Genomic DNA, 23,587 nt, shown 5'->3' on the forward strand with positions numbered 1-23,587 from the left:
ATATACTGTTGATCTCGTGCTAGTTTAAAATATATATCTGGTTTTGCCAGAATTCATATGGAAGCGCCCCCCCCCCCCCCCGCCAAAGATAGAAAGTAACCATTTCTCTTTCAACTCTTTTTATTTCTTTAGAATTCTCTACCTGAAACTTCTGGGCGCTGTGGGAACTACTCACAGAGCTATCATTTCCATCCCATTTAGTTCACATTGCACAGAAGAAATAATCTTGGTTTCCCTGGGTAAATCTAGGTTGTTTTTTTCTGTCAAATGGACCCGATGGTAAAACCGCGTGGTCCTCAGTGATTAGTTTAGCAGCCGCGGACTCTCTGCCGATAATCCACACCCCTGCACGTGAGCACACACGATCCGCAAAGTATCCAGGAGCCGAATCCAGTTGCCAGACCTCTCCTCAGAGCTGTGCATGTGCCAGGCGGTACCCTCCGTCCCTGGTGCTGCGTGTCCAGGGAGGTCTGTGTACAGTTCACCGTGGAGCTTTCTGAGTACTGTGGGGGAGGCATCCATTAAAATTCAGCATCACTAGGTCTCACCTTGTGTTTTAGAAACTCAGTCCTGTCCTCTCTAAAGACCCAATATGTCATTCAGTTGCCAAGTCATGTCCAACTCTTCACGACCCCATGGACTGCAGCCTGCCAGGCTTCCCTGTTCCTCACTGTCTCCTGGCGTTTGTCCAAGTTCATGTCCATTGAAGACCAGTTTACCCATCCACTAAATTGACAGCAGAGGATGAGATGGCGGATGGCATCACCCACCCGATGGACATGAGTTTGAGCAAGCTCTGGAGTTGGTGATGGACAGGGAGGCCTGGCGGAGAAGGCAATGGCACCCCACTCCAGCACTCTTGCCTGGAAAATCCCATGGACAGAGGAGCCTGGTGGGCTGCAGTCCATGGGGCCGCTAAGAGTCAGACACGACTGAGCGACTTCACTTGCACTTTTCACTTTTCATGCATTGGAGAAGGAAATGGCAACCGACTCCAGTGTTTTGCCTGGAGAATCCCAGGGACAGGGGAGCCTGGTGGGCTGCCGTCTATGGGGTCACACAGAGTCGGACACGACTAAAGTGACTTAGCAGCAGCAGCAGCCGGGAGGCCTGGCGTGCTGCAGTCCATGGGGTCACAGAGTCGGACACGACTGAGTCAAGGAACTGAACTGAACTGGGCTGGACTGGACTGTAATGCAGCATAAACACCACTGGGTGGCGCTGTGCTTCCCTCACGTCGGTGGCTTGTTTCCCTTCTGGGTCTCAGCCTGCTGGCGTTTAGCACCGTATAAAGCAGACAGATCAAAGCACACTGACTGTAAATCATGTTAAAGATGTTTATATGGCCTTTAGAGTTTGTGTAGCACTGTAGAGAGCTGTTCCATATGGGTTACAGACATCATAACCGTTTTGTCTTGATCTGTGGACTCTACTGAAAACAGACAAGGACTTCACTGATTTCACTTGCCACCTAGGAAATCTTTCCTCCTGTATCTGAGGGTTGGCATGTGCGTGGGCGAAGATTTTTTTTTCTTAATGTTAAATCTGATATAGGAGTAATAATTTGTTTATTAGTTATGAGTCCTTTGGGGTATCTCCCTTTGTGGCTTAAATTTGTCAATGGTGTTTGTGATCTAGAAAAGAAGCAGTATCTTCTTGTCAAGAACAGATGGGTGCCTTTCAAGTCCTGGTTAAATCATTAAAATCATGGATAAAAGAAACCACAGAAAGAGTTCCCGTTGTGCAGCCTTCTTTTGGTGCAGAAGATTTGCAGAAATCTTTGGAAGAAACCAAGGTGAATCACTGTCTGTGTTTGATACCAAGTTCTCGTTTGCTGGTGTCAGGAATGGCAGGTTTCCTTTTCATAGGAATAGGAATGGGAACGGAGGCTTCCTATTCATGTTAGATCTTCACGAATATACAGTGTATTTTGGTGAAACTTGTAAATCATGACATGAGTTTAACTGAACCTTTTAAAGGACACAGACTTGCAGTGAATTTGCTTTTTTAGAGAGACGTATAAGTGAGTTGCTAAGTGGTCCAAGTTGCTTTCGCCCCTATGTGTCTTAGTTTCAGTTATTTTTTATACTATTTCTCATCATGTTAATAAGAGATGCTTTTCTTCAGTTCTGCATTTCGCCCTAGTTTGAACATAATCACTCAAACCGGTATCTGAAGATAGAAGTTATTGTCGTCTGACTCAGGTCTAAAACTTAGGACCAGTTATGGCAAGATTTCTACTCCAAGTTTGTGGAGTCGTGTATTTTTTAAAATTCACTGAAGTTTTTACATTATTGTTTTTTGCTTTTGAGTGATATTTATCTAGTGCCCTTCTATGATTTCACTATTTTTACTTTTTTTGTGATAGTTTTAGATATGTATAATTTGAGTGGATATGCATGAGTATTTTGATTATTCATCATTTATATGCTTTATGTAAAAATACAGGTATTTCTACTTTGAATCTTATTTAACATATGCACGTTTATTGTTTTTCTTTTGTCCTTATATTTATTCCAACTGTTTATGTTTGAAGCTCACCATGTAGTCTAATTTTTCTTTTTAAAATTTTGTTGAGTTGCTTGAATCTCCTTTGTTATGTACTATTTAAAGTTAAAAAATGTATGTTATGTTTGCTGATTCCAGTGCTGGAAGAAAATAATAGGATGAGTTTTAGATATTAAAAAATTCATTGAAATTTTGATAATTAAAAATCGCTGTTAAGTAGAATTCTGAATTTACATTTTTAAGAACACTTTCTAGTACCTTTCTTCTTGTAGCTTGGCTGTCGCCTAGTACAGTCTGCAGACTTACAGTTGACAGTTACTTTGGAACTCAGGCAGCTGGGGCCAGCCCAGCTTCCACTGTGGCTGGGAGCAGAATTCAGGATGGTGCCAACCCCACTCCTCACTAGCAACAGTGTTAACAGTCACCTGGGCTGTTGGAACGAATAGAGATGCTGTTCTTCTCTTGCATCCACTCTCCCATAAGTCAGAAGCCACAATCGTCACTGTTTTAAGATATGTTTCAGATCCTGAATTATAATGTGTAACTTGGAAAAGATTACTAAGACTGAAAAATAATGTATTTTTATATCTCAAGAAATTACAAGAGAAGTGGAGCTTAAAAACACCAGAGATTCAGAAAGTCAGCGACAGTGGGAACTCACTATGTAACTTGATCAGCGCTGTCACCACCCCCGCGAAGGCCATAGCAGCAGTTAAGTCAGGTATGTGCGCTGTGTACATTTGTGGCCAAACCCCTAAGAATTGGGTCCACCCGTGTTTATTTCATGTGTTTATGTTATTTCTTTTAATTAATGCATAAAATAACCTCAGAAATACAAAGGGAAAGTGACAAGAAATATGACATGTCTAAACACACTAAATGCTGCCACAGAAAAGTGTCTGTACTGTTCAAATTTCAGATCTCTTGGGTTTTACTGCGATTTAAAATGTAGCCAAATTCATCTGTAAGAAGAAGGAGCATTATATTGGAAAAGGGGAAAGATTAGATTCCAGTTTGTTTGTTTTTACCTTCATTGATGGAAATGTAGCAATTCTATTTGAAACATTTGATAAAGAAATGCATCTGGTCTCCTGGGAGAAAAGGAAGTAAGGGGAGGAAACAGGTTTGCTTTTTTTTTTTTGTCAAGTGGACCTCTCAATTTATTCCCATCTGCTTTATTCTTTTATTCCCAAAGAAAACAGTCCTGTCTTAGGTTAGCCAGCATGTCTGAATCACAGTCTTGTCATGCTTCTCAACAGAAGGGGAGAGTCATATAAATAAGGGTTCTAAAATTTAAGTTGTAGATAGGGTTTTAAGTGCAAAACGTATTTATATTGTTGTCACTATCAGGTTTGAAATAATCCAAGAGTAGACTGCAGGCAGATCTCGCATCTTTATCCTGAGAGTTTCTGAGGGTCCTCTGTGGTTTATCTGCTCTTTCCACCCCCGACTGTCCCCATTGTGAGGCTGGCGTTCAGCTGGGCCTCTCCCCACACTGTTCATTCTGCTCTATTAATCCCATTTCAGGCAATACTCACAGTGTATGTGTGTGATGATCGCTTCTTTCTCTCCTAATCAGATTTCCTGAAATGTCAAGGTTTTTTTTTTTTTTTTTTTTTAAAGGAAAGGAATTCTGTGGTGTTTTATATTAGTTCTCCATGTCCTCTTTGTATTTGTAATAAGCAAAAAACATTTTTTTTCCCCTGCTCTTTAACAACTCCCAAGCATGGTAGGAATTAATCTTGAGTATCCACAGGGCATTTTCACTTCCATTTGAAATGCCATGGTGTGTGATTTTTGTTTTACGGGGATAACACTTAGATTAAGATTCAGATATGTAAGTGTTTTTGTTCAGGTTTGTTCTCGTGTGTTTAGTTGGGGGAAATGTGTTTTGGAGAGAGAGCCAAGGCGTACTCATATGAGAAAGTCTTAATTGATTTTTTAAAAAATATTTTGATTATAAAAAGATACCGATGCTAGATGTTTATAGAATTAAAGAGAAGTAATTACTACCACTCACCGAGCCGTTCCTATTTCTAGGCAGTAGGGTGCCTGTCTTTAATTCCCACTGGGCTTTCGTGAGCCAAGTCTTCCTCTCCCCAGCAGCAGGGAGGGCTGGCTGCATCTGTGCAGACTCACAGGGTCATCAGTGGGCTGGTTGAAGCTCAGGTGAGACGGACACCAGGGCCCAGGGCCCCAGCTCCTATGCCTCCTCTCCCTGTGCTGATTCAGTGTGGTTTCTTTTACTTCTGACTTTTCCTTCATGTCTTTTTACATTATTCCACCTCCAGTAAACCCACGAAAAGACTGTCACTGCAGCAGACAGTTTCAGTTCCTTACATTGAGGTGGATGTTCTTCTGTCCGTCAGGCATTTATGCTTCAAGCAACACACACTGTAACCAGCTTCTGTGCTTCGGTGACTGTATCATTAAAATAACTTCAGCATTAAAGCAATTATCACCCCAAAATTGTCTTTTCAGTTCAGTTGCTCAGTCGTGTCCGACTTTGCAACCCCATGAATCGCAGCACACCAGGCCTCCCTGTCCATCACCAACTCCCAGAGTTCACTCAAACTCACGTCCATCGAGTCGGTGATGCCATCCAGCCATCTCATCCTCTGTCGTCCCTTTCTCCTCCTGCCCCCAATCCCTCCCAGCATCAGAGTCTTTTCCAATGAGTCAGTTCTTGGCATGAGGTGGCCAGAGTACTGGAGTTTCAGCTTTAGCATCATTCCTTCCAAAGAACACCCAGGACTGATCTCCTTTAGAATGGACTGGTTGGATATCCTTGCAGTCCAAGGGACTCTCAAGAGTCTTCTCCAACACCACAATTCAAAAGCATCAATCAAGTTGTCTTATAGATTAATAGTTAATGATTAATGTATCAGTAATCTAAAGTTTCTGAAACTCTGGAGTTTAAATTGATCGTGTTATGACTTTAGGAGTAAATTTTATACAGAAGAGAGGACATAGCTTGATCTTTTAAACCTTCGTTTGATTTTGAAATTGAATCACTATTTTAAATTTTAAAATATAATAACATTTTAAAATAATTACTGTTTATGGGGTTTGTTTTAATGCCACCTGGGCTTCCCCTGGTGGCTCAGATGGTAAAGAATCTGCCTGCAATGGAGGAAAGTTTGATTCCTGGGTTGGGAAGATTCCCTGAAGAAGGGAATAGCAACCCATTCCAGTATTCTTGCCTGGAGAATCCCATGGACAGAGGAGCCTGACGGGCTACAGTCCATGGGGTTGCAAAGAGTCTGACACGACTGAGCAACTATTTTTTTTAATGCCACCTGCTATTAATACACATGTAATATGACAGAAGTCTATGATGACTTCAGTTTTAATATTTTTGCAGGTGGCGTAATATTAAATGGTGAAGGAACAGCCACAGATACTCAGGAAGTTTTGGCAAATAAAGGTAAATAGTAACTTTAAATGTTTCTTGATTAAATAACTTTTTTTTTTTTTTTTTGAGAAAGAGAAAATCTTTTTAGGGACAAAAAGTAATTATATCAAAATTTCAAACTTTGAATTAAAATGACATAAAAATAATCATGTTCTCCATAAATAACATATTTATATAACATTCTGTGCAGTTTTGTTCATTTGAAGGTAAAATCTGGTCGTTTAGTTTGGCATTTCGTTTATATTTCCTTCTTTTGGGTTAATTTGAGGTAGTTTCTCACTGGGGATAACATTATTTGAGCTATTTTTTAATTTGATGCCTGAGGAATTAATAGGTAACATTTCATGGTTTGGGTAGTTTATTCCATGTAAAATATCTATCTCATTTCACCGGTATTATGCAGTGTCCTTAATGTATTGGTCATGAAGTACCATTGTAAGATGAAAGTGACATTTTAGTTCTAAAAACTCTATGACTTTATCATAGTAGACTTAATCTTGACCACATGTCAGGTTGGCCAAAATAGTTCGGTCGGGTTTTTCAGTAACGTTTTATGGAAGAACCCTAACAAACGATTGACCAACCTAATAGAAGGAAATAGCACCTAGAACCAGTTTTTATTTCTGGAGCTCTAAATACCCTGAAAATGTGTCGGTGTTAATTTTTTCTCTTACGTTTAGGCTTAACATCCATTAAAAAGGACATGACTGACATAAGCCATGGCTATGAAGATCTCGGCCTCTTGCTTAAGGACAAAATAGGCGAGCTGAGCACCAAGCTCTCCAGACTGCAGAAGGCCCAGGAGGAGTCCAGCGCCATGATGCAGTGGTTGCAGACCATGAGCAACACTGCCACGAAGTGGCACCAGGCGCCGACACCTGTGGACACGGAGGCTGTGAAAAGCCAAGTCGAACAGAACAAGGTATCGTCCACGGGTCCGTCCACGGGAGACACGAGGGAGCCATCAGGGCCCAGAATGCGCCCTCGGGCTCACGAGCCGGTTCTGGTTTCCCGCTCTGTAACCGCCAGCAGGTCGTGGGCCAGCTTGGTTGGATGCGCCTTTCTGTAGATGGATCCTAACACTCACTTGTTTTTACCCACAGACGTTATAAAGATGAGTGAGCTGTTGGGTGCAAGCAACTTTGACTTGCCAGCTCAAGTCTGGGATTTTAGCCAGTCCTTATTGGAAAAGATGCACTTAAGGGCCAGGTGTATTAGGAGTCTGTTCTGTCCAGTATAAAATAGGGGAGCTCACGCTTTCCCTTTCTTTAATAGACAGTATTTCTTTCTACAGCTTTCAGGGTTAGAAAAATGGTTCTGTACGCTAGCAGTGCTGGCAAAAATGTCTCCAGATGACTGACTTATCTTTGAGCTCTATAATGTGTTATCCAGAAAGCTGCTCATTCACTAGTAGAGTCTCAAGCCTCTCTCAAGACTGATTTTCTGGCTAATTACAGTCTTAGTGGTGTCACTTCCTTTTTCCAAAGGGATTTGAGAATATATGAAATTCTTCCCAGGTGGTGGGGTGAGCTCTCTAGCATTCTTCTTTGGGATTCTTTTCTCACTTAGTTGAAGAACAGTTACAAAGAGGAAAAGAAAATATAATTGACTCCTGAATCCAGTCCTCACTCACGTCAACCTCTAACTGTGGATATTTCCCCGTATTTTGGTCGTGTTAAAGAAAAAAGTGCTCTATTGTGTCTTTGTCTTTTGATGTTGACATGCTTTAATGCAGTTACTTTTTTTATTTCCTTGTTAGTTGTTTGATGCAGAACTGAAGCAGAATGTGAACAAAGTGCAGGAGTTGAAGGACAAGCTGACGGAGCTTCTGGAGGAGAACCCGGACACGCCGGAGGCCCCCAGGTGGAAGCAGATGTTGACGGAAATAGGTAGGTCACCAATTACACCAGAGGCCTTCAACAGGAACCCAGGCATTTTTTAAAAAATCATAATGTTTATTAGAAAACATCTATCCGACAGTCTCCCTGACTTTGAGATTTGCTTCCACGTTTCAGAATCTATTTTTGCAATTTCAGAAGTGTCATTTCATGTTGTCTGGGGCCAGGCCTTGGCATATCTTTTGTTTTTCTCACTAAACACAGTAACGAAATTTATGTTTACAAAGAAGGTAGATACTCGTTACTACAGTGCTGTGCATTGAGTCACATGTTTTCTTTATGGTCTTTTTTTTTTTTAAAGCTAGATTTTGGGTGCCTCTAATTTTTTATGCTTTGTTATATTTTAGTGTAGAGAGTCCTTTTAGTTTATTTGTCTGGAAAAGATGGGTGCCCTTTTCTGCCACGGAGTTCCCGACGGGACCCTGCCAGCCTCTGCTTCGTGCTCCCGGGCCCTTCCCTGTCAGGCCTGTGGAGGCCGCTCCCCATGGGGTCGGGGCTCTGCTCTTTATGAAGAGTGCTGTGCACGTTCCCACCCTGTCCCTGCGTGCGCCGTTCCTCGGAGATGCAGAATCTCCTCCACAGTCCCTGTTGGCATATCGCCCCCTTTCCTTATTGTGATGACACTGAAACGAGCGTAAGACAGTGAGTTGTTCTCTGTACACCGTAGTGCTGTTTGGGGAATGCAGTGAGTCAGTGTGTGCAGCTCAGACACGGGCACAGAGTGAAGGTGCTTACTCGTCACAAACATCATTTCACTGTCAGTTGTTCCGTTACATTGAGCTATACCTTGTCCTTCCTCTAGAGTTAGCTATGCTGTGGTGAGGAGAAGGCAGTGGCACCCCACTCCAGTACTCTTGCCTGGAAAATCCCATGGACGGAGGAGCCTGGTGGGCTGCAGTCCATGGGGTCGCTAGGAGTCAGACACGACTGAGCAACTTGACTTTCACTTTTCACTTTCATGCCTTGGAGAAGGAAATGGCAACCCACTCCAGTGTTCTTGCCTAGAGAATCCCAGGGATGGCGGAGCCTGGTGAGCTGCCGTTGATGGGGTCACACAGAGTCGGACACCACTGAAGCGACTTAGCAGCAGCAGCGTGCTGTGGTGAACTTAGACGTCTCGAAGTATGTTTCAGTTTAGTAGGAGTCATCCTTACATGTGTAGTTGGTTTACTTTGTTGTACACCAGAAACTGACATAACATTGTAAAATCCACTCTGCTGCAGTAAAAAAAGAGGCATCCTAAAAGATCTTAATGTTGAAAGGTTTATTTTGCTAGAAACTCTTGTTGCCTGATAATTAATCGGGCTCTATTTCAGTGACTGTCGCCTAGAATATCAGAATTACTTGGGAGAATACTGTCAAAGCATTTTAAGATAGGGGTGGGAGTGAGGAACGTATGTTTCAGAAAGCTTCCTGATAAGATCTTGATATTTCTTCTTCTTCTTCGCTTATGTTTACTTGCGTTGTTTTGCTGTCAGATTGTGACTGACTAGAACAGGCGGTATGGAATGATGTCACTTAGGGAAGGTTTCAGGGGTTGGGTTATAGTAAAAGCAGCTCTGTGCTGGCTGAAAAGCAGCCTGTCACAGCTCATCACAGCTTCCATGACTGTGCAGTGTTTGGTGTTCAAGGATGGTCAGTAACTTGGCTCCAGGGAGCGTGCTGTTGTCTGGGCGGCAGTGGCAGGCAGGCATCCTAGCAGGGTGTGAGACCCAGCGGGTCCTGAAGGCAGGATGGGGCGTGTGGGCAGAAGGGCCTGCGTGCGCCCGCCCAGTTTGGATGAGGGTATGAGGCCAGCGGTGCAGACGAGAGGAGGACAGACACTCTGGGATGAGCAGACAAGGCCAGTTTTGGGGCACCTCTGCAGGTCAAGCAAAGCTGGTTAGATTTTGCCGTCTGCATGGTGGTGGGTGGCGTATTGAGAGCTTTAAGCCCAGGAGTGACGTGTTCAGTGATGTCTAAGGGAGATTATTTAAGAACAAGTTCGCTGAAGCTGAGGGTCGTGGGTGGTGGTGGAGCAGGGTAGACGGCTGCTGGTCTGGGTGTGCGTGTGACACGCTCGTAGCAGCAAGAGCTGAGCACCCCGGGGCCGTGTTAGAAGTGCACCTTCAGGCCTCACTCAGACCTGCTCCTCAGTCCTCAGTCCCCAGTCGTGTGTGAGCAGACTCCAGGGGTCTCTGACGTAGCTCCAGTTTGAGAACCACTGGTCTGGGCGAAACAGGGTCAGGACCCACATGGCGTTTGGGTATTGGGAGTGGAAGAACTGGCTTTAAGGTTTGGTGATCGAGGACGTAGGAGTGTCATGAAAGAAATCTAACTATTGCATCTCACGATGTGTGAGAGAAGAACCTTCAAAAAAATCTAAAAGCTGGAAAAATCTACCCGTTCAGATAGGAACATCATAGCTTTCTTTTTTCCCCAACATTGAGTTTAAAGGGTTGGTGAGATCTCTTAGCGTAACTTCCGAGCAGCGGGCTGCTGGTTTGCATAGAAGGGCATGGTTGGCCGTGGGTACACGTACTTGGGGGTCACTTACCTCGAACTGGTCATTGAAGGTTTGCTATTAAAGAAAAGGATATATGTTCATTGTTCTAGTAGGTCAGTTCTAGGTGAATGAACAAACTCTGTAGGACTTCTAGAAGGAGTGAGGTTTCTTAGGAGTATCCCATAATTTACGACGTCTTCCAAAATCAGATTCAAATTCATTTTTCGTATACTTCAGCTGACATACAACCCTCAGGACCATAAAATTTGTATTGTTAAATGCAATGAATCCTTAGGTTAGGCTTTTTAATAGACTATATAGGGAGAGTCATGAGGGTGGAATGATGGCCATTGGGGATCCTTTTGAGTTGTTATGTAATCTTCATTAAGATATAGTTGTGTTAAATGTACAAAAACCAAACCTCTGTTGCATCCTTTATCTTGTTTTTGTTTTTTAGATTCTAAGTGGCAAGAACTCAATCAATTGACAGTTGATAGACAACAAAAGCTGGAAGAATCCTCAAATACTCTAACCCAGTTCCAGACGGTGGAGGCCCAGTTAAAGCAGTGGCTCGTGGAAAAAGAGCTGATGGTCAGCGTCCTCGGGCCCTTGTCAGTTGACCCGAACATGCTGAACACACAGAGGCAGCAGGTGCAGGTGAGCCTGTGACTTAACAAGGGGGCGTTTTCACGGGAAGTACGCTGGCGTTGGACAGTGTGTGCTCTGCCTGCCTGGGTGGGCATCTGTGAAGCATCACACGCCCGTGAGGTGCTAGTGTGATGCTGATGGGGACCCCCGAGGAGCAAAGCGCTGGACCATCCCTGAGTGGCCCACAGGGCCCATGGATGGTCACGTCCCTTGACTGTCTCGTTCATATTGTGGTTTGTACAGACCCCTGTTAAAGAGGACCTCCTTTGAAGTATTAATGTGATTGCATAAGCAATAGCATTTTTATGAGAAGCTAGTATCTTGTTTAGAAATGACTCCTTTGGAGTTTGATTCATTTTGACTGTGGTAGTAGATAATGAAACTTAGAAAGGTCATGCAAAACAGCCCTGAGCTGGGGAGGAGAAGAAAGAAGGGAGGCAGAGAGGGAACCTTGAAACCCACAAGGTTACTTAGACTTTTATGAGCAGATAAATCCACACGGGGAAACACTGATAAAATGTGAGTCAGTCGTGGTCGCAGGAGCACCGCCACTGGGGTCTCGGGAGCGTCTTTCGGTGCGGGGGGTGGTTTTCATGCAGGGAGGCTGATCCCTGCTCTGAAAATACAAATCAGTCCAGGCAGCTGAGTCACATACTGTTCTAGGCTTGTACGTTCTTCATCTGAATAGGCTGGAAGCAAAAGAGGTAAAGAAACATTTGAGAAGAAATAATTGTCCATGGTCTCCCAGAGATAGACAAAATATTACATTAAAAGGACAATTTGGAGATTATCCATTTTACAGTGAAAGCCTCTGTGAGCCTGCACGCTTGGAACGATGTGATTTATTGGCTAAATCTTTACAAAAAAGCCTACACATCAATCTTGGGTTTAAAAAGAAATCTTTGTAAATCAATGCACCGTGAATCGGTATAGCCTGATACTGTTATCACTGTGCATTTTTTTTTTTTTTTGGTGTAAAATGCTATAGAGCATTCCAAAAATTCCTGTAAAAAGAAAAGTACAAGGAGGAAAAATCACATTTGGTGCTAGGGTGATGTGAACTTGTCTAAACTCCGTGTTTCCCTTTGTGTGTGAGAACTTGTGCATAAATTTCTCTTCCTTCTCCCCAGGCTAGCAAAAATATTTATTTATTTCTCCCCCGCCTTTGGGGGATGTTATTTTAGACCAAGTGTTATCTCTGTGAGGCAGCATTGCCCTTTGGGTTTAGTTTATGATAACCGCACTGCCTTTGAAATAAGAGCTACGAAAGCGGTAACAAAAGCAAAAATAAAAGCTAGACAATTAACTATCATTTCTGCGCAGAGGCATAAAGCCGTGTTTCCTGTAACTGGTTCTCCAGTCATCTGTGTGCTTAGTTACCCTCGCTCTCTCTTTCTCTCAGATTCTCCTGCAGGAGTTCGACACCAGGAAGCCGCAGTACGAGCAGCTGACCACGGCCGGCCGGGGCATCCTGCAGAGACCTGGGGAGCACCCGTCCCTCCACGGGACTGTGAAGGAGCAGCTGGCGGCCGTGACCCAGAAATGGGACAGCCTCACCGGCCAGCTGAGGGACCGGTGTGACCGCATCGATCAGGCCGTTGGGAAAAGCACCCAGTATCAAAGCCTGCTGAGAAGCCTGTCCGAGAAGCTGGCCGACCTGGACGATCAGCTCAGCAGCAGCGTGGCCGGCAGTGCACACCCCGACGCCATGAGCCAGCAGCTGGAAACGGCCCAGAAGCTGAAGCAGGCGGTGGAGCAGGAGGGGAAGCGGATCAGCGCGGCGCAGGCCCTGGGCGACGACCTGGCGGCCCTGGTCCGAGAAGAGTATCTGAGAGCAGAGCTCAGCCGGCAGCTGGAAGGCGTCTTGAAATCGTTCAAGGATCTGGAGCAGAAAGCAGGTGTGTGTGTCTTCTGTGAGTGCATGTGTGTCCTAGAGAGAGGGATCCATGAACAAGCCAAGCTGCCGGGTAAATCGGGCCCCGACAGAGGACCTGCCCGTAGTGAGAAGTGCGTGTGAAGAGGCAGTCTCAGGCACGTGGAACGCAGGTCCTGGCCGCCGTGCACACGGCCTGCGGGGTGGGGTCTGTGCAGGTGCCGGGGGATCCGGTGTGGGCGCAGGCCACCGCACAGCTGGCCCGGGAAATCTCAGGTGCCCCCGACTGGTGTTCACAGACGAACAGAGAGCGAGAGTAGATTTGAGACCGCCAAGGGGAGAGGGATAGGGGAGTGACGGTGAGGGAGTCTGAGGCTAGCAGATGCATACTATTTGAAAAAATTTTTGTTGTTGTTGTTGAAGTTTAGTTAATCACAGTGTTTTTTGTTTTTTGTTTGTTTTTTTTAATCACAGTGTTGTGTTAATTTTGGCATTGTGCAGCAGAGTGATTCAGTTATGCACGCATGCTCTGTCGTCTTCAACTCTGTGATCCCACAGACTGGTAGCCTGCCAGGCTCCTCCGTCCTTGGGATTTTCTTGGCAAGAACACTGGAGTGGGTTGCCATGCCGTCCTCCAGGGGATCTTCCTGACCCAGCGACCAAACTCATGTCTCCCAAGTCTTCTGCCTTGGCAGGCGGATTCCCATGAGCTACATAGGAAGCCTGTGATTCAGTTACACACACACACACACACACACACACACACACACACATATACACATTCTTTTTAAATATTCTTTTCCATTATGGTTTATCATAGGATATAACATAGAATGCGTAAACAACAGAGTCCTGCCGTACAGCCCAGGGAACTGTATTCAGTGTCCTGGGATAAACCATAATAGTAAGGAATATGAAAAAGAATGTGTGTATATGTAAAACTGAATCACTTTGCTCTACAGCGGAAGTTAACACAACTTCGTAAATCACCTATGCTTCATTTTAAAGAAAATAGTAAAAAAAAAATAGAAAAATTGATTTTTAAAAGTGTAGACGTTCATGCTACGTCACAGTTTTGTTTTTATCGGGAAAGGAGATGAACAGTTACCAAAAAGGTTTGGTGTCATTTTCTTGCCCGCAGTTAGTTCCCAAGAGACACGTGGGAGAGAGCCGCCCTGCCCGTTCCCCTCTCGCCTGCTGTGGTGTTTCTGGGCCGAGTGGGGCCGGGCAGAGGAGAGCGCACGGGCGTCTGTTTGTGTCGTTTGCAGAGAAACACCCTCACCCGGTTTATGTTTGTTAATAATGGATTGGACTTGTTTACTGATCAGAGCAACCATTTCAGGCTTGTCCCTGGATTCTGATGTGGTGCGGGTAGCAGATACGAGCTGTGACGATCACAGTGGTGATGACTCCATCAGGAGCCCTGTTCCATCACTGGCGTTCAGCTCAGTGCATGCAGGGTCCCCTCACGCCCGAGACAGCGTCTGTCAGTGTTGCTGCTTCAGACTTGGGGAAATGAGACCTTGGGCTTCAGTCATTCGCCCCGGGCCCTGCAGCACATAACAGGCTGATTGAAACCCAGAACCCTGTAGTCCTCGCAGACTGCCTTATTTTGTCCAAGTGATGGGTAAAAATTGCACAGGTGGGACTTCCCTGGTGGTTCAGGGGTTAGGTTCCTTGCTCCCGAGGCAGGGACACAGGTTCGGTCCCTAGTCCAGGGACTGAGATCCTGCATGCTGTGTAGCCAAAGCGGGGGAAATCACACAGGTCGAAAGGTCACGACTGATAAGGGGTGGGTTGTTTATCAGCATCACCTGGAGCTTTGAGCAGTAGTCACGTCTCTGCCCTGGGACAGAGGTGGCTGTGGCATCTGGCCACGAAGCTCCCTCTTCTTCTTGTAGAGCCCTTCTCTTGCCCTCCCACCCACTCTTTGTGTATAACGTCAGTGCTAGTAGCCTTTGCATTTAGATTACTCTGTGTTTCTAGTTGGTGGTTTTTCCCTTAGCTTTTCACAGGTTCATTCAACATTTTGATGTAAAATAAACCTGTCTGTGATTTCACTTTTTAGAGACCCATGTCGAGCACCTTCAATCAGCCTGTGCCAGCTCTCACCAATTTCAGCAAATGTCTAGAGATTTCCAGGCTTGGCTGGATACTAAGAAGGAAGAACAAAACAAGTCTCCCCTGATATCCGCCAAAGTTGACGTCTTGGAGTCATTAGTGAAAGATCAGAAAGACTTCAGGAAAACGCTGACTGCCCAGTCTCACCTTTATGAGAAAACCATTGCGGAAGGCGAAAACCTGTTACTAAAAACCCAAGGGTCTGAGAAAGTAGCCTTGCAGTTACAGCTGAACACTATTAAAACCAACTGGGATGGACTGCAGAAGCAGGTGAAGGACCGAGAAGACAGGGTGAAGGACACGCTGGAGAGAGCCCTCAAGTATAAAGAGCACGTGGACACGCTCAGGCCGTGGATAGACAGATGTCAAGGCAGCCTTGAGGAAATCAAGTGTAGCTTGGATCCCGCTGAGACGGAGAACGCCCTCGCCCGGCTGAAGGCTCTGCAGAAGGAGATGGACCAGCATTTCGGGCTGGTGGAGCAGCTGAGTGGTGCAGCTGGCAGCCTGCTCGGCGTCTGTGAGGTGGACCAGGAGGTGGTAGCAGAGGAGAGGGAGTGCCTGCTCCGGAAGGTGGACACGGTCACTGAGCAGGTGCACAGGAAGAAATTCTCCCTTGAGAACATGGCCCAGAAGTTTAAAGAGTTCCAGGAAGTTTCCAGAGAAGCTCAGCGCCAGCTTCAGGGTGCAAAGGACCAGCTCGCGGTGCACGACTCCCTGGGGCCCCAGGCTCACAGCAGCAAGTCCCTGACCGTGTTGCAGACCCAGCAGAAAGCCCTCCAGACCTTGAAGTCGCAGGTGGATCTGGCCCAGGGGCTTGCCCGGGACCTCGTGGCGGAGGCCTCTGACTCCAAGGGCACCTCCGAGATCCTGCTCCAAGCGGAGACCTTAGCGCAGGAGCACGACTCCCTTAGCCAGCAGGTGGACGACAAGTGCTCGTTCTTAGAAACCAAGCTTCAGGGCATTGGCCATTTCCAGAACACCATCCGAGAGATGTTTTCTCAGTTCGCAGAGTTTGATGATGAGCTGGACGGCATGGCCCCAGTTGGGAGAGACGCGGAGACACTGCAGAAGCAGAAGGAAGCCATCAGAGCCTTCCTGGAGAAGCTGGATGCGCTCATCGCAAACAACGCCAATGCCAATAAGACCTGCAAGATGATGCTGGCCACGGAGGAAGCCTCTCCCGACCTCGTCGGCATTAAGCGGGACCTGGAGGCTTTAAGCAAACAGTGCAACAAGCTCTGGGACCGTGCACAAGCCAGGAAAGAGCAGGTCGAAGGGACCATTGTGCGCCTTGAGGAATTCTATAGCAAACTCCAGGAGTTTTCTACTCTGCTCCAGAAGGCTGAGGAGCTTGAGGAGTCTCAAGGCCCCGTTGGCATGGAAACAGAAACAATTAATCAACAGCTCGATGTGTTCAAGGTAGGGAGTGCTTCCTTTTTATTCTGCGTTTTGGTTATTCAGAGATGTGAATAGAGATTTCCTGGTGGCCCAGTGGTTAAGACTCTATGCTTCCGCTGCAGGGGGCACAGGTTCGATCCCTGGTCGAACTGAAATCCCACATATCTTGCAGCGTGACCAAAAATAATAATGATAATAAAATAAAAAATAAAACTTCCATTAAAAAAAAGAAGACTGGTTGACAGAGAAGGAGGTGGCCTGTTTTGCAGCATCTTCAAGTAGGATCACCAGGCAGTGTTGGAGCTCAAATGAGCATCTGTGTAGCGGGTATCTGGGCAGGGCAGGTGGGTCCTTCTGCTTCTGCTTTGGCCTCTTGTGGGATAAGGCTTGAGATGACCTAGGAAGTCACAGGGTGCTTGGAAGGCTGGTGTCTATTTTTTTAAATTTCATTTATTTGCATTTGGCTCTGCTGGGTCTTCGTTGCCGTGCGGGCGCTTTCCCTACTTGCGGGGCTGCTCTCCAGAGGTGGTGTGCGGGCGTCCTGTTGTGGTGGCTGCTCTGGTTTCGGAACGCAGGCTCCGGGGCCCAGCACTGGGCACCCCTGCCTTCTGGCGCACAGGCCCGAGGAACGTGGCACCCAGGCTTAGCTGCTCCATGGCGTGTGCGGTCTCCTGTGCTGGGGACTGAAGCCTGTCTCCTGCATTGGCAGGCTGATTCTTTACCCCTGAGCCTCCAGGGAATCCTGGCGTCGGTTTCTGACGTCGCTCACGGCTCCCGCAACTCGACCACGGAGACCGGCGCATCCACCCATCACGAGTGTGTGCTCTTCTGTTTGTGTCCTCGCATTTTCTCTCATGGTGAATTACAGTCTCTTCCTCCCCTTATCCTTTTCATGGTCTTCTTCTCCTTTTTAGCTTAGTTTTTTCCCCAAATTCTTCTTTTAAAAGCAGAGTTTCCCTTTTGTAATCCTGGGTCTATAAAACTTAAGATTTGGGGCTCATGCCCCAGACGATTGCGAGTAAATTATTTCTGATGGGACTGTGAGCGCCCTGGGACTGAGTACACGTGGGGCTTCCCTTGTGGCTCAGCTGGTAAAGAATCTGCCTGTAATGCAGGAGAGCCTGGTTCGATCCCTGGGTTGGGAAGATCCCCTGGAGAAGGGAAAGGCTACCCACTCCAGTATTCTGGCCTGGAGAATTCCATAGACCATATAGTCCAAGGGGTCACAAAGAGTCGGACACGACTGAATGACTTTCATTTCATATGTGGGGCTGTACACGTGGGGCTGAGTACATGTGGGGCTGTATACTTGGGCCGAGTACACGTGGAGCTGAGTACACGTGGGGCTGTACACTTGGAGTGAGTACACATTTCTCACCAGCAGCGGCAGTGATGCCTGACGATGGGGTGCGGGATAAGGTGGTGAGGTCAGTGCCAGGGTCCGGGTCAGTGATGTGGCCTTGCTCAGGGTGTCGTGCACAGAATCCCATCTGGATGGGGACAGAGGGAAGGTCCTGGCTGCCCAGCCTTTGCTGCTTGGGACTGACGGGAGCCTGTGGAGTGGCTGGGGGACCATCCACGAGGTTCATTCTGCTTTGCAGTAAAGGCCTGTGTGATGCTGAGTCCCACCGCCAGCCCGTGAAACATCAGAGAGGATCAAATACAAACAGAATTTGCAAACCTAGAAATCATTTCCCAGGAGAAATGAATATAAATCAAATAGACTTCAAAATTCTCTGCTACTGTACTTGACAATGTCTTTCCTTTGCTTCTCTTTCATGACATTGTTTTTAGGTGACTGAATTTTAAAAAGTAACTTCAAAGTAGCTTCTTTTTCTTCTCTGTTACTAACATGATTATTTGCTGTTTATGGAGTGCCTTTGAAGCCCCGTCCCTGCAGGGCTTAAAAACCTGCGGTTCTGAATTTGGGTCTTGATTCTGGAGGTGGAAGGAGCGGCCTCACTGTTGACTTAACTCCCTTCATTTCTCTATCACACTGTCATACTTGTGGTTTGAAAAATAAAGGTTTCATATAAGATAATTCTGTATTAGAAAAACAAAATTCTGTGGCCATTGCAACTTGGAAGACTGGGTGGAGGCTCTGAGGAGTGAGTCTCTGGAATTTTTGTGGAGCCCAACAAGCAAGGCTTGATGCTTACATGACAGTGATCAGATGGTCTTTGCACTGATGCAAGTTGGCTCTGTTCACTGCCTTCGTGAAGTGGTACCATTTCCCTAGATGTTCTGTGACTTTGTGTAGAAAAAAAAAGAGTAGGCTCATCTCTTTTCACTGCTGCTGCTAAGTCACTTCAGTCGTGTCCGACTCTGTGCGACCCCATAGATGGCAGCCCACCAGGCTCCCCCGTCCCTGGGATTCCCAGGCAAGAACACTGGAGTGGGTTGCCATTTCCTTCTCCAATGCATGAAAGTGAAAAGTGAAAGTGAAGTTGCTCAGTCGTGTCCGACTCTTAGCGACCCCATGGACTATGGCCCACCAGGCTCCTCTGTCCATGGGATTCTCCAGGCAAGAGTACTAGAGTGGGGTGCCATTGCCTTCTCCGTCTCTTTTCACTACTTCAACTATTTGTAAGAAAAAAAATCACTGTTTCTTTGAAAGTATTTTGCAAACTGAAAAGCACTAAATAAGCATCGTTACCGTTCATGTATACAGAGATTGTTTTATTTGTGAAGAAAAACAAAGGGATCATGTCTTCTGAAATAAGCCACTTGACATGCTGTATTTGTTTTCTGATTACTTTGGAGGGAGTTGACTGCTTTTAACGAAATTGAGTAATAATAATATCATGACATAGCTTCAGTGTCTTGAAACCCAGTGGTTGAAATAAAAGTTTCCAAGGAGACAGTTATCTGCCTTTGGTATACCAGTGCCATGGATAAAAAAGAACAGGAATGTATGGTGAATAAAGACAGTGGCTTACACAGTCACTCATTTTGTTTTCTGTGTGTGTGTTACATGTGCATGTTCTGAAAAATAACCATTACAACGATTAACATTTATTGTGGGCTTCCCTGGTGGTTCAGATGGTAAAGCGTCTGCCTGCAATGTGGGAGACCCGGGTTGGATTCCTGGGTCGGGAAGATCCCCTGGAGAAGGAAATGGCAATCCATTCCAGCACTCTTGCCTGGAAAATCCCATGGACGGAGGAGCCTGATAGGCTACAGCCCATGGGGTCGCAAAGAGTCGGACACAACTGAGCGACTTCACTTTCTTTCACTTTCTATGTGTCAAGCATAACACTTGGAGAAGGAAATTGCAACCCATTCCAGTATTCTTGCCTGGAAAACGCCATGGACGGAAAAACCTGGTGGGCTACAGTCCAGTTCAGTTCAGTCACTCAGTCGTGTCTGACTCTTTGCAAGCCCATGGACTGCAGCACGCCAGGCCTCCCTGTCCATCACCAACTCCCAGAGCTTACTCAAACTCATGTCCATTGAGTCGGTGATGCCATCCAACCATTTCATCCTCTGTCGTCCCCTTCTGCTCCTGCCTTCAATATTTCACATCAGCAGGGTCTTTTCAAGTGAGTTAGCTCTTGGCATCACGTGGCCAAAGTATTGGAGTTTCAGCTTCAACATCAGTCCTTCCAATGAACATTCAGGACTGATCTCGTTTAGGATGGACTGGTGGATCTCCTTGCAGTCCAAGGGACTCTCAAGAGTCTTCTCCAACACCACAGTTCATAAACATCAATTCTTCGGTGCTCAGCTTTCTTTATAGTCCAACTCTCACATCCATACATGACCACTGGAAAAACCATAGCCTTGATGAGATGGACCTTTGTTCCGTAAAGTAATGTCTCTGCTTTTGAATATGCTGTCCAGGTTGGTCATAACTTTCCTTCCAAGGAGTAAGCATCTTTTAATTTCATGGCTACCATCTGCAGTCCATGGGGTTGAAAAGAGTTGGACACGACTGAGCAAACACTAGACTGTCTTTAATCCAGTTGACAGTCTTGAGAGTTGGGTCCTATTATTATTGGCATCTTATTGTAAGAAAGCTGAGACGAGGGAGGGGAAGTGACATTCCCAGGGTCACGTAGGTGTTAAGTTGTTAGAGAGAGCCTGGATGTTTTGTGAATATAGTGCAGTGTTTTGGTCAACTTTATTCATCACATTGCACATCTTACATTTTTTTCTGGGAAACTTTCAAATCATCTTTGCTCTAGACTGATTTGGGTGCCTTGAATAACCATCCATTGTTGTCATTTATGTTTGTTTTCCTGATTTTTTAATATTGAAGTATGGTTGATTTACAATATCATGTTAGTTTTAGGTGTACAGCCAGGATTCAGTTATGTGTGTGTGTGTATACATATACATATATATATATATTTATTGTTTAATCCCTCTCTCCCCCATATACATATATATAAAAATTTTCAGATTCATTTCCCTTATTGGTTATTTAAGAATCTTCAGTATAGTTCCCTGTGCTGTACAGTAGGTCCTTGTTGGTTATCTGTTTTATATATAGTACCCACTCGAGTGTTCTTGCCTGGAGAATCCCAAGGACGGGGGAGCCTGGTGGGCTGCCGTCTATGGGGTCGCACGGAGTTGGACACGACTGAAGCGACTTAGCAGCAGCAGCAGCAGCAGCAGTGTGTATATCTGTTAATCCCAACTTCCTAGTTTATCCCTACCCCACCTTTTCCCTTGGGAAACCATAAACTTGTTTCTCTGTCTGTGAGTCTCTGTTTTGTAAATAGGTGCATTTGTCTTTTTTTTTTTTTAGGTTTATCATTTGACATTTTTCTCTATCTGACTTACTTCACTCAGTATGACAGTCTTTATGTCCATCCATGTTCTTTCTTATGGCTGAGTATTCCATTTTGTATATGTATCACGTCTGTTTTAGCCATTCATCTGTCAATCAATCATTATTTGTCTTAATCCAGAACACCAGGAGCACTTAAAGAATATGTTAGGTACTATAGTTGTCGAAACAGATCCGTAGATACGGTGATGAGGCTAATGATGAGAACAGTTAACCTCCAGCACCACTGCTTCTGAAAGGGAACCAAACATTTCCTTGTCCTGGTAATTATATCTTTCTTGATCATAGTTGTAAATTAATTCAGATCTCGATCTAACTTTTGCTGGGCATTAAGCTTAGTCCAATGACTAATATTTAGAAATAGGAAAATGATTCAAATTCTTTTAAAACATAGCTAACGTAACCCAAAAGGTAGTACCAATCTCTTTTCAGCAACTTGGAATACGTGGTTGAACGTGAGTTTTAACATAATATTTTAGGAAGATTTAAAAATTGTCTTCATTGGAATAATGTGTATTGAGTTCAAAAAAAAACTAGTAGTTTGCTATGTTATAATTTCTAAAAATGAAACAGAAAAGCACCACAGTACCGGACCTATTTTCATTATAGACTTTGGAATAAAATGCAATTTGTCATTACTCTACCAGGGAGCTTTAGTTTAACCTAATGTCAGGGGAAAAATCTTTCAACAGTTTTTCATGGTATAGAATAGGCTGCCCTCTGAGTTGTTCTGAAGCTTCATAGCTATTACCCAGTTGCTCAGTAAGGATGCCTTATATTCACTAGGAGCATAATGGATTATATAAGCTAGGTGAGACAGAGTTTTAGGGTTCCATTCTTTTCCCCCCTAAAATTTAACCTTAGAAATAGCTGTTAATATCTTTGAAAGGATAAAGTTAATTCATATTTAATACAACCCAAATGTAACGATTGAAAATAAAAATTGTTCAGAACCAAGAGTGCTAATTCACTGTCAGTGAAAGTATTCCAGGTTGCTGAAAAGAGATTGGTACTACCTTTTGGGTTACTTCAGCTATGTTTTAAAATAATTTGAATCATTTTCCTATTTCTAAATAGTAGTCATTGGACTAAAATGTCTAAAGACTGATGTATTTTCTATTACTGTTAATAACCCAAAGTACCATTTTTCTACTTATGCTTCCATAAGTTATTGCATTAAATTCTGTGTACACTATCATACATTCCCAGACAAAAGGAAAAAGTCCCTTTGGAGTTCCCTATCACTGTCTCCTGTTGAAGATTCTCAGCTCAAGATTGTCTTCAAATCAAAACTCCATTATCAAATAGAATATTAAGGTTTTCATGTTTTTACTGTGTTTCAAAGACCTACCAATTCTACACAAGGAATATACACCGGCCTTCCTATGATGTCACCAACAGCCAATCAGATCTTCTGATCATTGTGAAGTAATTATTATAAGCACACTGAATTGATTTAATCTCAGTGAAGAGCAAAGAAACGTGATGTTTTAGCGAACACATGCAGTCACATTCCAGCTAAATAATGACCTTCCCCAGCTCCATCTGGGCCGCGGTAGAAAGCCTCACCCACAACCTGTTGCTGGTTTTTCCGGCCACTCTGTGGCTGCCCCAGTTGTCACTGTTTGTTCCCACAAATGAACAAATCACTGGTATTCGTCTCTCTGAACCAAAAATTTCTTAAGGCAGAGAATTTTTAAGCCAGTACTTAAGTTTCAGGTTTGAAGAACTCATTAACAAAAGAAACCACTTGTTACACACAAAAAAAGTTTCATTTTTTCTAGATTATTTGACTTAATCTTGATGTACAGTCATTAGAAGAAAAGAAATAGGAACAATGCTGTTGTTCAGTCACTCAGTTGTGTCCGAGTCTCTGTGACCCCATGGCCCGCAGCACGCCAGGCTTCCCTGTCCTTCACCATATCCCGGAGTGTGCTCAAACTCATGTCCATTGAGTCAGTGATGCCATCCAACCATCTCATCCTCTGTTGTCCCCTTCTCCTCCTGCCTTCAGTCTTTGCCAGCATCAGGGTCTTTTCCAATGAGTCAGCTCTTCGCATCAGGTGACCAAAGTATTGGAGCGTCAGCTTCAGCATCAGTCCTTCCAATGAATATTCAGGGTTGATTTCCTTTAGGATTAACTGGTTTGATCTCCTTGCAGTCCAAGGGACTCTCAAGAGTCTTTTCCAACACCACAGTTTGAAGCATTTCTTCAGCGCTCAGCCCTCTTTATGGTCCAACTCTCACATCCTTACTTGACTGTTGGAAGAACCATAGCTTTGACTGTACCGACCTTTGTCAGCAAAGTAATGTCTCTGCTTTTTAATATACTGTCTAGGTTGGTCACAGCTTTTCTACCAAGGAGCAAGTGTCTTTTAATTTCATGCTGCAGTAACCGTCTGCAGTGATTTTGGAGCCCAAGAAGGAAGTAATAGCATATACATCA

The 23,587-nt window shown here is 44.9% G+C and overlaps 1 protein-coding gene across 28 annotated transcripts in view; it reads left to right on the forward strand.

The window, feature by feature from the left end:
* The window catches only part of DST (dystonin), a 518,621-nt gene that overhangs the window by 399,367 nt on the left and 95,667 nt on the right, over positions 1-23,587 (forward strand). For all 28 annotated transcript variants that reach the window (XM_070777732.1, XM_070777740.1, XM_070777736.1 and 25 more), the window contains 8 exons: positions 1,639-1,795; positions 3,103-3,229; positions 5,873-5,935; positions 6,604-6,845; positions 7,683-7,812; positions 10,764-10,963; positions 12,357-12,852; positions 14,896-16,367. In XM_070777732.1, coding sequence (XP_070633833.1) covers positions 1,639-1,795; positions 3,103-3,229; positions 5,873-5,935; positions 6,604-6,845; positions 7,683-7,812; positions 10,764-10,963; positions 12,357-12,852; positions 14,896-16,367 — 2,887 coding nt within the window. The remainder of the gene's footprint in view (positions 1-1,638; positions 1,796-3,102; positions 3,230-5,872; positions 5,936-6,603; positions 6,846-7,682; positions 7,813-10,763; positions 10,964-12,356; positions 12,853-14,895; positions 16,368-23,587) is intronic.

The sequence above is a fragment of the Bos indicus genome, chromosome 23 (genome assembly GCF_029378745.1).
Source record: "Bos indicus isolate NIAB-ARS_2022 breed Sahiwal x Tharparkar chromosome 23, NIAB-ARS_B.indTharparkar_mat_pri_1.0, whole genome shotgun sequence".
NCBI lineage: Eukaryota > Metazoa > Chordata > Mammalia > Artiodactyla > Bovidae > Bos > Bos indicus.